The 12,545-nt window shown below is 37.2% G+C and overlaps 1 protein-coding gene across 1 annotated transcript in view; it reads right to left on the reverse strand.

Annotated features, from left to right (window-relative positions):
• LOC123273866 (Golgi-associated plant pathogenesis-related protein 1-like) overlaps nt 1–12,545 on the reverse strand; it is a 298,986-nt gene that overhangs the window by 148,686 nt on the left and 137,755 nt on the right. Inside the window, exon 2 of the mRNA XM_044741342.1 lies at nt 6,469–6,688. Within this exon, the coding sequence (XP_044597277.1) occupies nt 6,469–6,688 (220 nt within the window). The remainder of the gene's footprint in view (nt 1–6,468; nt 6,689–12,545) is intronic.

Genomic DNA, 12,545 nt, shown 5'->3' on the forward strand with positions numbered 1-12,545 from the left:
AAAGTCATCATATCCAATTGTGGAGTTCTCGGTCGATTATAATCACTATTGGTAGGTCGAAAATAATTATCTATCTTGAATAAATTACCGGTAGATCAACATGTAGCGTTGCGGCGCTTGTTAGTCGAAGTCGATTCAACCACAAAAATATTTTCATTTGTAAGATGTATTATCAACAAACAAGTCAAAACAAGTCATGATTTAGAACTTTTAACATGATCTATAGTATATTACACACCTAGGGAAGTAAAGTAAGAAATGTCTCAGATCACATGTAATTGTCGGCCGAGGCGAAGCCGATGTTGACAAACATGTGATCTGAGGCTTTCTTATTTACTTTCCGTGGAGTGTATACTATTTTTTTGCTCGACGAAGGCAGGAAGCGGCACTTTCGTTTAGCGCAGCGGGCCGAAAGTTGACGCTTTCCGCCCGTCGAGCAAAAAAAATATTTTAATTATTATTATTATTATTATTTATTGTTTAAAGGCCATGGAGTCGTAGCTCTTTGCGGCCTTCCAAAATACATTACAATGAATGTTAATTAACAAAAGTAGTGTATTACAAATATTACTGGTATATTATACATATAGTAAGTACATCAATATATCACTCCATCATCAGATAAAAGTATTTATTAAAGACAATAGTCAAATCACGCATTCTCTTCGCTCAACAAAAACTCGAAACATGCTTTACGGGAAGCCGGAAAAGTCGATTGTGAGGTGCAGTATAATAAATTTCGACGAAAGTGAATCTCTGACATACAATGCAACACCTCCCCCACTCCTTTGACATCGGTCATTCCTATGCAACGTAAATGACGGCATATGAAATTGAGCATCTGACATATTTGCATTTAACCATGTTTCACTAACGGCAATAATATCAAAGATGTGAGTCCTGAAGAATTCTTTAAACAAATTGAAATTGCAGTTTAATGAGCGAATATTAACGTGACAAACACTGAGAGGAACTTGAGAAGAGGAAGTTGACAGACTGATTTGTTCTTGAGCAAGCGATAGTGATGATGGAGTGAATGAAAGTTATTGACGCGAGCGAATGTGCTTTTTGAGCACCTCTATCCCATTAGACGGCAATAACTTCAGCGGCGGTTTCTCCGAATCGATTCTAACAAACACTGAGGCTGCAGTAATCCACACATTTTTTGGAAGTAGCTTAGGAAAATCCTTTAATACCTGCGAACGAAATTTGTAAAGAGTAGGCGGATGACGGCGATGAAGACGAACAGGGTCCTGCGAGATATTTTCCTCGGCTAATAAATCATTATTTTTAATAACTACATCTTTGGACTTCCTGATCATTACATCCACAGCTTCTTTACATTCAAACTTGATTAGAACATCCCTGCGTTTTTGCTTAGCATTCCTCGTTCTAGCTTCAACTGGTTTACCGATCCTTTTGACATATTTGACTCCGAAATCATCCCGAGGTACATCAAGAACATCAAGTAAGTTATTTACAACTTCTTTTAGGTTTTCCTCTGCCACTTCTTCTAGACCGGAAATTGAGATCTCATCCGCAAGAGCCTGTGCCTCAATTTGGAGGGCTCTTTGTTCGAAGTTACAATTAAGCAGAATATCTGCTGCCCTTGAAATCTTCTCAGCCTCCTTATTTGAGCCACCTGAAAATCCTTCATTTTCAAGCTCGCTCACTCTTTTCTCCAAACTATTAAATTTAGCATCTAGTGCAGTCTGCTTAGAAATAATATCATCTACCTTTGTGTGTAAATCTTGCGCTGACTTTTCAAGGTTATCCAATTTATCAAGTTTACTTAGCTTGGGCAAGTGAACAGCAATCGATGTCAATAAATTCATTGAGTTTGTTTCTGAACATGCAGGACATTGTTTATGTACCGCATCTAAAGCATCAGCTGCGGATCCAAAGTTGTATCTAAGTTTAACACATGATACATGAAACTTGTGGTGAAGATGGCAGTTTGCTTTAATGCAGTGTGCCGAGTCTGATATCTCCGAAAAACACAACACACAAGCCATAATGAATATAACACCTTTCCTATAAGTCAATCAGATGGCAGCACCAAACAGACAGAGTCCCACAAGCCAACTGCAAAGTCCAACCTCAAAATTGCACTAATTTAAAATTGATCACAAATAACAAATGAACTACTTAATGCCCAATAACAGTTGATAGTTAAAAATATTCCCGAAAAATTACTGTTCAAAAAACTGTCCCTACAGTAAAAAATAGACAAAATCAAACTGAAATAATAGCAAACAAAAAAGCACAAGAAAAAGACGCTGCTCACTCTACTGTAGTACACTGTATTTATATGTATTTATAATTGTTTCAATAATATCATTCAATAATAAAATTTCTTTTGTACATAAAGTTTCTGATGAGAAATTGTATTTTATAAAAGTGTTATTGTAAATTACTATGAAATAAAACAATTTTCTTTTCTTATCTATAATAATAACTGTTGATAAGTAAACTTGATCATTTTTATTAGTTTGTACATACTAATCAAATTAGATTTTCAGCTATCATTTTTGATAATCCATTGACCTTGATTCAAGTCTCATCCAGCACCTGATCTCTATTTCATTTTCCATCAATTTTGATCTAACGCTCATTCAACTTCTGATCACTACCTTATTGTTGATCATTAATACCCATATTTCAAATCCGATTGAGCATTTGTCGATCACATTGGCTTCTAAGTTCCCCCGGGGAAAACTGATCAGACCTGATCAGACATAAAAAATGACTATGCCTGATCAGGCATGAATTGACCTGGTCAGGTCTGAAGGCCATTGTTACTTTTAATTAATAATTTTGCTTAATTTTATGGATATAGTACTTGATAGAGTCATACGCAATTCTCTATAATAAATTAAAATATTAAAAAAATGATTTCATATAATTGTACAACTGTAACACCAGTAGTCACCCATCCAACTTCTAACCACGCTCAATGCTGCTTAACTTTGGTAATATTCGTGCGCCTTGAAGTTCCCGTCTGCTGTGCTGCTATCTTATTTGACAATAATTCTATGATGTACATAACGTATCAAATAAGTTTATCATAAATATAGTATAAAAATTGATTTTATAATAAATTTTGATAGTCCTAATTTATTTATTTAACCGAATCTAATTATAACACCACATTTATTTAAATAATAAAATAAGTAATGATTTTAATATTAGGCAGGAGCAGAGCAGACCAAAACATCCCATAGAAAATGTAACAAATTTTTTATTTCAAAATTATTCAAACGTAATGATAAAAATAATTTTGCAAAAAAATTTTTATCACATCTCTGACTATGCAAGTCTGATCAGATCTACCCAGAAAAAAATGATCAGACCTGACTATGCTTGTTCATGTATGATCAGGCCTGAAATTTGACCTGCTCATGCCTGTTCATGTATGATCAGGCCTTAAATTAGACATGGTCATGCCTGTCCATGCCTGTTCATGTCTGAAGCGTTAAATACGCTCAGGCCTGATCATACCTGTCCATACCTATTCATGCTTGTCCACGTCTGTTCATCCCTGTTCATGTCTGAAGCGTTAAATACGCTCAGACCTGATCATACCTGTTCATGCCTGTCCATGTCTGTTCATGTCTCAAGCGTTAAATACGCTCAGACCTGATCATACCTGTTCATGCCTGTCCATGTCTGTTCATGTCTCAAGCGTTAAATACGCTCAGACCTGATCATACCTGTCTATACCTATTCATGCTTGTCCACGTCTGTTCATCCCTATTCATGTCTGAAGCGTTAAATACGCTCAGGCTTGATCATACCTGTTCATGCCTGTCCATGTCTGTTCATGCTAAGGACCAAATATGCTAAGAAAAAATTTTTGAACATGTTCAGTATATGTACATTAATTTCGATTAATAAATTTGTAAATTATCAATAAACGAATTTGTAAATTATCAATAAATGAGTGTATTTCCCTGCTTTAGACATGAACACGCATGGACAGGCCTGATCAGACATGAACAGGCCTGATCATACCTGAGCGTATTTAACCCTTCAGGCATGAACAAGGATGATCAGACCTGTTCAGGTTTGAGCGTATTTGACGCTTCAGACATGAGCAGGCATGAACAGGCATGATTAGGTCTAATTTCAGGCCTGATCATACATGAACAGGCATCGTCATGTCTGATCATTTTTTCCCGGGCCATCTTAAGTCTGTTCTATCTTTGTTGACCAAATTATGATATGCCTATACTTTCATATATGTATACTCTTACGTATATGAACAAAATGTATTTTTTATCAAAAATGTATAACTAAATTGGGAGTTCAGAGTTGTAAGCTCCAGGTTACATTAATTGATAAAGTTAGTAGACCAAATTAACGTTCTACTAATAATTTATTTTGTATGAATTTATACAAGAATGTAGTAAAAATTTACTTATAAAAATATTAAATGCGAGGCAAATTAACAAAATTATGAAGTACTTCAAACGGTAATAAGACAGTACGTCGGACAAAAAATGCTAGACGCTATTACGGTGCTCTGCTAAGAGGAACTGATTTTCTGATCAGAAGTTGAACTTGGCGACAAGTTCCAAATTTTTCGTACTGCTAAGATCTTCTAGGGGTAATGGGTGGAGTAAAAGGGATGCGAGACCCTTGATTTGTAATTTAGGAAAGGTGGGTGTATAGGTAAGTACTCGAGCAAAAAAGAAAAGATCGAAAGTAAGTTAGAGAGAGATCTCATAACTAGAGAGAGAAAGAACTTAGACAGCTAGATGCCAATATGATGTACAGATGTACAAATAACTAATACTCCAAACCGAGGAAAAAACCAAAGTAATAAAACAATTAAAAACAGATGTGTCTTGGGAAAAAATATTTCACAATAGAAGGATTAGAAAACCTTAGAGCAGAGAATTAAGTTGTAAATAAAACGAAGCAGAATCTCATTACCGCTTGGATTTATAATTGTACAAAACTGAGTTTAGAAGGTAATAAAGCAAAATACATAAGTTATGTTAAGCTAAAAAATGATAAACTAAACAAAAGGTATGCTAGACATGAGGGTATCATAAATCCTATAATATTGAAGACTAAAAATTACACTAATACAAAAATTATTATAAAAAAATGAAAATTACGAAAATAGATTAACATTATAAAACACAAAATATATTTCTCATTATATAGTAAACATATATAAAGCATTTTATAATATACAATACATCGTTCAACATATATGTTAGCTGGTAAGAATCGAAAATATAAAATCATATATGTGAAATCTTCTATAAAATTAACATATATAAAATTACGTTACCAGTATATTAGTGTTTATAATACACAATATATTCATAATTAAATTTGAGTTATATACTTTTTCACATATGATAAAACATATATGTTGACATACAGAGAAATTGGCCGCATATATTATCCGTTACTCAAAATATAAGTTTCCATATATTTTCAGCATATATGTTATTTTCATACGGGATTTGAATAAATGAACTGATTTTCACGCAATTTGCAAAAAATTCACTTATTCCGAATTTTTTCGACAACGATAACTTACGAACCAATCAACCGATTTTCACGTTTTTGGCAGCGATCAACATGGTTTTTTGGGCTCTAATAATTATTTCATTATATCAAAAACGATCAAAACAGAAATGTTGAAGTTAGTTTTCGATAACTCCCGAACGAACCAACCGATTTTGACACCATTGGTGGCAATCAACGTAGTTTTTGAAGTTTAAAAGCGGATAAGTTTTTGGAATTGATTGGTAGAGCCGTTTAAAAGTTATTCCAAGAAAACAATTTTTTTTAAATTTTATTTTTGAGATTTCTCAAAATGTAGCGAACCGAATCGATTAAAATTTTACGATATTTAATGGCAATGATATACTTTGGATTGCCACTTATTTCGATCCGTTCGGTTAAGCCGTTCAAAAGTTATAAGAGGTTTACATACATACACACACACACATACAGCTGCACGGACACCATACGGTGTTGATTGTATGGGATTTAAAGGTAAAATTAGATTCTCAATAGATATTGGGCCAGGAAACGAGGTCGTACTTTGTCGAAAACAAGTGTCGTTACGTTTTCCATATTTTCGAAAGCTAGATGACTAAAATCTAAACGCAGTTACATTAACTATTACATTATAGGTTTGGATTTTACGACATTAAGTGAAAAACGTACTGGTGACTTCACTGTACAAATTTTTAAAAGTTGGACAAACAAAGTAGTTAATATTTTTGACAGATATCGGTACCAAGAATGCGGTGAAATCCGGGTGATTCGTACGAAAGAGATCAAATTGTGAGAAATTTATGCCAGTTGAGTTCGAAGAATTTGAAACTTCATAATGAGAAAATGTTTGAGTTTTCTGAGCGTGTACTTAGCGGAAATATTTAGGGATCATATTTATAACTATATTTCATTATGCTTAATAATGCTTATAACCAACGTTACCTGTATTGACGTTAGTATGCAAAATATCTGGTTCTTTGAAAAAATTGTAGTGTTTGACCGCTGAGTACCAATATGAAGACACATCTTGGCCTCCTACATCTCCAGACACTGGACCACCAGGTCGACAATAAAGATTTTGTCCAACTTCTCGATCGTTTCGATAATAAAATGTATTTGTATGAGCTAAATGATTAGCCCAAGTTTGAGCATATTCACACAGCTAAAAAAAAAAAAAATTAACATACTCAATGCAATGGTAGATTTTGTTTAAATATACAGTACTGACAGAAAGTTTCCGGACAAGCTTCGTGTTTACTTTTCAATTGAAATATGATACATAAATTCATTAATTTGATCTATAATGAAAATTCTATGTCATTTTATAAAGTGCGTACGATCGTGTCTTTGAATTTCCTCTTGATTTATTTTACTTTTAATAATTGTTTTAATAAATTTTCATCTTGCCTGGAAACTCTGTCGGCAGTGTAAATATTAGAGACTGTAACTATACGAAAAAATAATAATATGAGCGTTTTTTGGGAGGCATCATACAATTCTAAATATATTTATGACTTTATTATTAAAATTATCGATTTATTTCAGTATATCAATTTGGAAACAAATAGTTTTAACATTTCTCCCTATTTCTTCACTACTTCAGTAATCCTTCTCTTCTACCGGCATTTACCCATACTTCACAATAGCACAGTGACTTTAGAAAACCGTAGACACCTGATCTGATTAGGGTACATTCGAATATAGGAAAATGAAACCCGGATGCCGGAGAAAAAAGAAATATTCTTCTAGCCGCTGCCGGAGATGGACCCATGTCTGGCTACCGATCGTAACTTAGAAGTCAATTTTTCTTTAGATAATTTTATTTAATACTAGCAAACCCAGCCTGCTTCGCAGGGCTAAAGCTTACTTTAGTCTTTATCTTCATTTTCATTCTCTTCCACTCTTTTCTCTAGTGGGAAAAAATTTTCACTTACGCCGATGTACACGTCAGTTAATAAAACATCTACTTTGTTATTAATATGTAAGCATATCGGACTCATCTCAATGTCAACAGTAAAAGTACGAAACAAGGCTCGAGCGTTGTCAATGTTAATAATTTGGAAATTTTATCAATAAAAACAAAGAAAAGATAATTCGTTTTGAATTGTTAATTCTTTGACAGATGACAGATATGGAATTAGTTGACTTGCTTTTTGAATAGATTTTATTTATTAGTCTATTTATTAGTTAATTTTTTAGTCTATATATCGCAGCACCACCTAGTGGCAATTTACGTCAATGGGGATAGCATAAAAACCTTCTCCGAAAAAAAATACAGATACCCTAAAAGCCATCTTAACTCAAACTTTTATTCAATCTACTGCCGAAATTTGTAGCCAACTTGATGAAAAAAGTTGCAAACCAAACGTTTTTACTTAAGTTGTCTACAAGTTACACTGCAATTTGACATCAAGACTTGCAGTACAAGTATTTTATTCAAGTTGTAGTGAAATTGTAGTACAATTTAACCAAAAGTTCGGTGTTAACTTGTATTCAAATTGGGGCTGTAGATTTTAGTCAATTTGTTTACAACTGTTGTACTGTAAAAATTTACGGCAAACTTGATGTCAAGTTAACTGTAACTGCTGAAATCCAACTACTTTTAATCAAAGCGTGGCTATCAGGGTACATATCAATTTTCATAATGATCGGTCAAATAGTTTCTGAGTTTATCGATTTCATATATACAAACATCCTCTTATATATGAGTCATTCCATGTCAATTCAACGACGTGGCGACGCTGACCCTCTTAGATTTTTATGATTTTTCAATATGTTCTTATACATATAGAAAGAAGTCCTCAGGTAAATGTTTAGCTCTTTATCTCTTTTCATTCCAAAGTTGTCGATTTTTGAAGAAATTAACGAGAAAAATTAGAAAAACGGTTGACCCTGAAGGCCATCCCTGCGACTTCTCGCTAATTCCGTTAATACCTGGGTGCTTAAAATTTCACTTACGAAGTTTTTGAGCTCTTCGAGCTCAAAAATACAATTTCTGTATTGTTTCGAGCTCTCCGAGCTCAAAAGTCTGATAGAAGTTTCATAGAAAACTATTTTTTGAATATTCAAACAGCAATAACTTTTGAATAAATGAACCGATAATTACGCAGTTGACGGCATTCGACGCAGTTATTTGAGCCTCATGAAGAATTTTTAAGTTTTAATTGATTAAATTAGAAATTTGGGAGTAATTCCGAAAAAACACTTTTTTCGGTTTTCTTTCATTCACGATATCTCTTGAACTAATCAACCGATTTCGACCGGATGGACGGCAATCGACGTGGTTTTTCAAGGTTAAGAACTAATTAGTTTTTCGAATCGATCGGTAAAGCCGTTTTAAAGTTATTCCAAAAAAACCACTTTTGAAAAAAAATTTTTTCTTATTTTTTTCGAGATTTCTCAAAATTTATCGATCCGCATCGGTTCAAATTGACAGGAAATCTAAGTTTGGCTAAGCCCTTCCGAATGGCACCAACCACAATGAAATCGGTTTAACCATTCAAAGGTTATAAAAGGTTTACACACACACACACACACACACACACCTGCGGCAGAGGAGAAACTGCTACCAGGTGCGTCTCCCCGCAGCGGATGGAAGAACGATCGCCGTCCTTGGATGACACTAGGTCTCTTAGTTGATGAGGTACAGAGGGTAGGAGCCAAATAAAATATGCTCCCGTGGACAAAACTCCCCCCCCCACCCCCTTTAATAGGTTGGTCACACTAACTGACTTAGCAAGACGATCGTTACCTGCTGTAACTCACTGGGAGTGTCCGGAACCCGTGTCGATTATTTCCGACGATGCGGGCCACGGCTGATGTGAGCTTGCTCTGCCGAGGTGTAAGTTGCAGCAGTGGATCAGGAGCCAGTCACTTCGGGCCTTGATCAGGAAGTACGCAGTGAGTGTTAGAGATCGGAATCTTGACCGCCACGAGCAAGTCTAATCCGTCCGTGTATTCCGGGACTGGCTAAGTGTCGACTAGGCCTCAGGGAACTGGGATAGAAGTACTATCTCCGAGGGTACACCCGTTCCTAGTTATGATAACCCGCTCCACTCCGTACGATGCGCTGGTAAATCAAAAAAGTATGAGTAATTTACAGGAAATAAACAAGAGTGGAAACGGGCTTCATGCCCAACAAGCAGCGATTGAAGCAAGCGCTGAAATGAAAAGAACGCAAGCGCTGGAGCGCCTTGAAAAGCTGACCATTGAGCTGCAAGAGTTTGTCCAAACAAATGTCAATATCCACAAGGAGATAAAGACCAAGACAACCGGTGTAGTCAATGCTCTTGGAAGATTCAAAAAACTGGACAAAGAATGGCAGTCATCACGACGACGCATTCAAACTGGTTGAGACGGAAAAAGCAATGGATACTGGAGCCGACGGTGACAGCGAATCTGTTGCTGAGGACAAGGGTGAAACTGACACAAGGCCTGGAAAGAGAAAGGACCGAAATTCGCCAGAGCCAACCGACAAAGTCACAAAGAAGAAGGCGACTTAACTCCGCAGAGTTGTTGGCAGAGTATAAAAAGGCCCGTCGAGAATTGAACTGAGTCATCAAAGAAAGCAAAAGACGCTGCTGGAAGGAACTGGTCGCAGAAGTAGAGAAAGATCCATGGGGCAGACCGTATAAGGTGGTTATGACCCACCTGAAATGCCAGCCAATGCCATCACCTACATGTCCACAGCTCCTAAAGAAGATTGTTATTGCACTGTTTCCCCAACAGTCGGTATTCACCTACAAGTTGGAGCAGCTCAACCCTGAAGACATCCCAACTATCACGTTGGATGAGTTGATAGAGGCAGGTAATCGAGTAGAGAATAATAAGGCGCCGGGATTGGACGGAATCCCTAATATTGCCCTGAAATCAATCCTTAGGGCAGCACTGAAATTATTCCTGGATGTTTATGACACATGCCTGAAGGAAGGGACTCTTTTCCAGAAGTGGAAACAGCTAGTACTACTTCCGAAAGGGAAAAAGCCGCCGGAAGAACCGTCATCCTACCGACCACTCTGCATGTTAGACACGGCCGGGAAGATAATCGAGCGCATAATTCATCAGAGAATAGAGGCTGTAGTCGATCCACTCCTGGCAGAGAACCAGTTTGGTTTCCGAAAAGGACGGTCAACTCTGGATGCGACCAAATTGGTTGTTGATATAGCCAAGGATGCAATCGCCGGAACGAGATGGAAGGGTGGAAAGAAGAAATACTACTTGGTGGCTGCTTTGGACATCAAGAATGCCTTCAACTCCGCTAACTGGGACTGCGTCATGCAGGCTCTAGAAAAAAAAAACTTACCAGGATACCTTCGCAGAATGGTAGCAACTACTTCACGAATAGGGTCCTGAAATATGACACGAAGAACGGTACGGAAGTGTACGAAATCACCGGAAGAGTGCCACAGGGATGAGTCTTAGGTCCTCTGCTATGGAACATCATGTATGATGGTCTCCTGAGAATAGCATTGCCTACGAGAGTCAAACTTGTAGCATATGCGGATGACGTAGCTGTCGTGATCGTCGCATAGCACCTCAAAGAGATAGAAATGGCATTCGATATTACATTCAGACGAGTCAATTTGTGGATGGACATGGTGAACTTGCAACTAGCCAAGCATAAAACCGAGGCAGTGCTCATCACCAGTAGAAAAACGGTAGAAACTGTCAAGTTGAGAGTCGGAGAACAAGAAATCACATCAAACCCATTTATCCGTTATCTGGGAGTGATGCTGGATGCCCGACTCAATTTCAAGCAGCAGGTGGAACACGTCAGTGCCAAAGCGTCAGTAGTGAGGGCTAGTCTCGCATCAGTGCTCACTTACGGAATATCCATTTGGGCTGATGCACTGAAAACTCAAGAATCATGGAGAAAAGCTGGACCAGTATATCAACTGAGTGCCCTACAAATAGCTAGTGCCTTCCGCACAATATCAGAAGAAGCACTGTGCGTCACTGCCCGAACACTACCTCTTAGAGTTCTAGCAGAGAAAAGACGGGCCCTTTACCAACGAAAAAGGTCAACTGCACTGAGCCCTGAAGAACGGCAGAACAGCATAGGCCGATGGCAACTACAATGGGATGCTGCAGAGAAGGGTAGGTGAACGCACCGCCTCATACCTCCGATCGAAATTTGGCTTAACCGGAATCACGGTGAGGTCAATTACTATCTCACACAGATGTTGTCGGGACACGGGTTTTTCCGAGAGTATCTGCACCGCTTTAAGCACGATAATTCTTCGGAGTGCCCGTCCTGCCCAGAAGTTAATGAAGATGCAGAGCACGTCTTTTTTGTATGTCCTCGTTTCGAACCATAACGTGAAGAGTTGGAGAGGATCCTGAACCAGAGAATGCAACCAGATTTACTAGTGGAAGCAATGTTGTCATCAGAAACTGCCTGGAACGCTACCAACACGTTTGCAACAGAAGTCCTCAAAGATTTGCGTTCCACCGAAAGAAGAAGAGCAAATACCAGAAGACAGAAGGAAGAAAGTTAACACCTTAGCCACCAGAAGGGAGAGCAGTAGCTAGTTCCTCCCCTTACGAAGTACTTACTGACGGCGGTTTCCATGAGGGATTAGAGAAAAGAAGAAAAGAGGTTTAGGGTTTAGTGAGCAGGGGCGTTAGCGTCGAGTTTTAGTATGACGCTGCGTCGAGTCGTCACATATCAGGGCCAAACAGCTATGCCTGTAATCCGCAAAAAGGATTCCTCCCTCCTCTGAAAAAAAAAAAAAAAAAAAAAAAAACACACACATACAGACATAGTGACATAGTGACGACCTCGCTGGAATAGTCAGGGAAGCTTTCTAGGACTTCAAAACGTCGAGATCTGATGAAAACTTGATTTTCGAAAAACGGGGTAAAACCAATAATTTCCCGATTTTTGAAAATTTTCAATTTTCTTAGCGGGAAGTTAAAAATTCATGTTTCTGATAACAATTGAAATAACCTAATTCAATAAAAAATTTCTTAAGTATTTTTTGATGCTCTTTCTGAAAAAAATACAAAAATTGAAAAAA

This window comes from Cotesia glomerata, unplaced genomic scaffold, assembly GCF_020080835.1.
Source record: "Cotesia glomerata isolate CgM1 unplaced genomic scaffold, MPM_Cglom_v2.3 scaffold_15, whole genome shotgun sequence".
NCBI classification, from domain to species: Eukaryota; Metazoa; Arthropoda; class Insecta; order Hymenoptera; family Braconidae; genus Cotesia; species Cotesia glomerata.